The 2,611-nt window shown below is 46.6% G+C and overlaps 1 protein-coding gene across 1 annotated transcript in view; it reads right to left on the reverse strand.

Annotated features, from left to right (window-relative positions):
- The window catches only part of SPATA48 (spermatogenesis associated 48), a 33,428-nt gene that overhangs the window by 29,986 nt on the left and 831 nt on the right, over positions 1 to 2,611 (reverse strand). The window contains exon 2 of the mRNA XM_015589421.1: positions 1,428 to 1,979. Within this exon, the coding sequence (XP_015444907.1) occupies positions 1,428 to 1,979 (552 nt within the window). The remainder of the gene's footprint in view (positions 1 to 1,427; positions 1,980 to 2,611) is intronic.

Here is a 2,611-nt window from a genome sequence, read left to right on the forward strand (position 1 = left end):
TACGTAAAATGGGACTACCATGAAAGATGAATTTGGTTTCGTTCAGGAAGTATTGATGATGAATGCTATTATGCAATGAAACATCGGCTCCTTTGTTGACGGATTTGAAGAGTAGTCATTAGTTCAGAATCAGTGACATGTACTGTATGAGATGGACCTGAACTAAGCAACGGTCCCCTCAATGCAAATACTTAAAACATTTTTTGCACCTTAGACAATATTGATTTTAGAGACAAGTGCAGCGATTCTTAGTGATACTTAATTTCCCTAGATAGTATTTCCAGTGGATTATAATTATTTCTTAAAACTAGGTTGTTGAACTTCATTTATGCTATTTATACGAAAACCCAAACCAAGGAATTTCCTCCCCTCGGCCCACCTGCTAAGTCCACGACCGGCGTGCCCTTTAAAAACATCTCTTCTTATCCTACGCTTCTCTCTCTCAAAAGTGGGGACCTGGAGGGAGGGTGGGCTGGGAAGCGTTATGTCGTGGGGCTTTTCCTTTCCATCACCTTTTCCTTACCCCTTCCGGGTCTCGAGGGCCTCTGGCCATCCTCCGTGGAGTGGCAGGAAGCACGGCCTCCCACTGCTGCACCGTCCGGTGGGGGTGCTGTTGCTCCCCGCGTCTGCTCAGGCTTCTGCTCTGAGGCCGGGCGCTGAGCGGAGCCGTGGAAGGCCGGGGCGGCCTCCGGCACCAGAGCAAGCTCAGCAGCTCTCGGGGCGACTTGGGCCTTTTCCTTTGCGCATGCTCAAAGCGGTGCTCTCTGCTCGCTCGCTGCCTGCCCGGCCGCCTTCCACACAGGAAAACGCCCCGCAGCTCTTTCGAAGCGCTGCTGGCTTGTGAGCCGGGCCTGTGGGGGCTCTGGGAGCGCCTGCAGAGAAATCCTGGGGCGCAGCCATCCGTGCGGGTCACCGATCGTGCCTGCGGCGGGGGCGGAGCTATTTCTGCAGGGGCCGCTTCTCCTCCGCTCCTGTTCTTACCAGACCCTAAATTTACTTTCGACTACTTTCCTATTTCATTTCAGCCCCTGTAACAAACTCTTCCATAACCATCAATTTTATTTTTTTTCAAGGGAGAATGATAAAGAGACATGCTACACAATGATCAAAGTGCGATTTAATTTCTTTTTGAGGTAAAACTAGGTTACTTATATGTCTAGGATAAATTGTCTGAAATATACTTTCTGTTGATCCCTTACGCTAATGAATGCACTTTTAAAAAACCAAATGTTGTTTTACCAACAGGTTTATAAAAGGCTTATCATTCTTACCACTTTTCTTTACAATCTGTAAGTTAAATATAAGAATTCCTTATTCGGTTCTTTAAAACTTTGTTAAATTAACAGCTAAATACTAAATCTTATATCCATGCTCTTCTCCCGTGTTTGAATATTTAAATATTGTAAAGCTCGTGTCCCTTTATTTACCTCCGAGTCTCGCCCTGATGGAAACGTCTGGTATTGCTCTGGAATTCCACCTCCTGTCTCGCTTTAGTTCTTCTGGTACATCGTTTTGCCTTTTTAGCGTCCTTGGCAATCCTGCGTCTGGCCTAGGAACTCGATGTTGAGGTTTCACGTCACTAAAATCCACCAGGCTTGGTATGGTCCTGCCAACGCCAGGTTTTAAATCAGCATCGCCACCGGGGCTCAAAAACCCTGAGCAGGGGTCAGCCAAGGGCACATCATCACGAAGTGGGAATAACGGGTAAAGTGGCCCAGAAGGCGGGGGATAAGGGTAGTGTAAATGATAGTCTGGCACAGTGGAAGGTGGATAAGGGTGAAATTTAAGAAAAGTAGAGTTGCATTTCTTCTCAATTCTACCATAGTCATGTCTGTCCTCAATTCCTTTCACAAAAGGCATGTTCATTTTTCTTAAGAGATCACAGTAGTGTGGGTATTCCATATTCCGGATGGCCTTTGTTCCTGAAATAGACCGCTCCGAGATCCTTATCTTTCCCGGTGTGGACTCTGAATCCATATCTATGGCCTTTAGCACTTTGGATGACTGTAAATCGAGTGCTTCCGATGACTCCCTCAACTACGAAAAGCTTATAAATTTGCAATAGTTGAGAATCGGTTAATTTAACATGTCGATTTGGCTTCCTTAAAGTCGACAGAGTAGTTTTTCCCTTCTTCTTTGTAAGATGTCTCTTTTCTCCACCAAAGGGAGCCAATGGCCGTTACAGACTGGGGCACAAAAGCACGAAACAGAATAGAGCCCTTGTTGCTTAGCAACAGCTCGAACCCTAACACATTGGATCGCTCATTTCTTCCTACTGACGTTGTTAGCCATTCTGTCTTCAGTTGCTGAAAACTTCATTCTTCGATGTCTTTGCAGCACCAGAATAAGATCTATTTCTACCTCAGCAAAGCCTCCGGCTGCAGAAAAGCAGACGCGATTCCCTTGGACACGTTTGCCTATATAAACGCTAGGTGGTTTTACATAGTCTTCTAAGTTTTGGCGATAAAAGATGATCCTCCAGGAAGAGCGACTGCATGAAAATCAGTTTTTCCGAGGGCTGTCTCCTCCTCTTCTCGGGGCTGAAGACCTTTTTCGAACCCCGCTTGGCGGGCGCTGCACTGATCTCCGGCGCAGGCTGCCCCGGGAGATG

Source organism: Pteropus alecto, unplaced genomic scaffold (assembly GCF_000325575.1).
Source record: "Pteropus alecto unplaced genomic scaffold, ASM32557v1 scaffold21, whole genome shotgun sequence".
NCBI classification, from domain to species: Eukaryota; Metazoa; Chordata; class Mammalia; order Chiroptera; family Pteropodidae; genus Pteropus; species Pteropus alecto.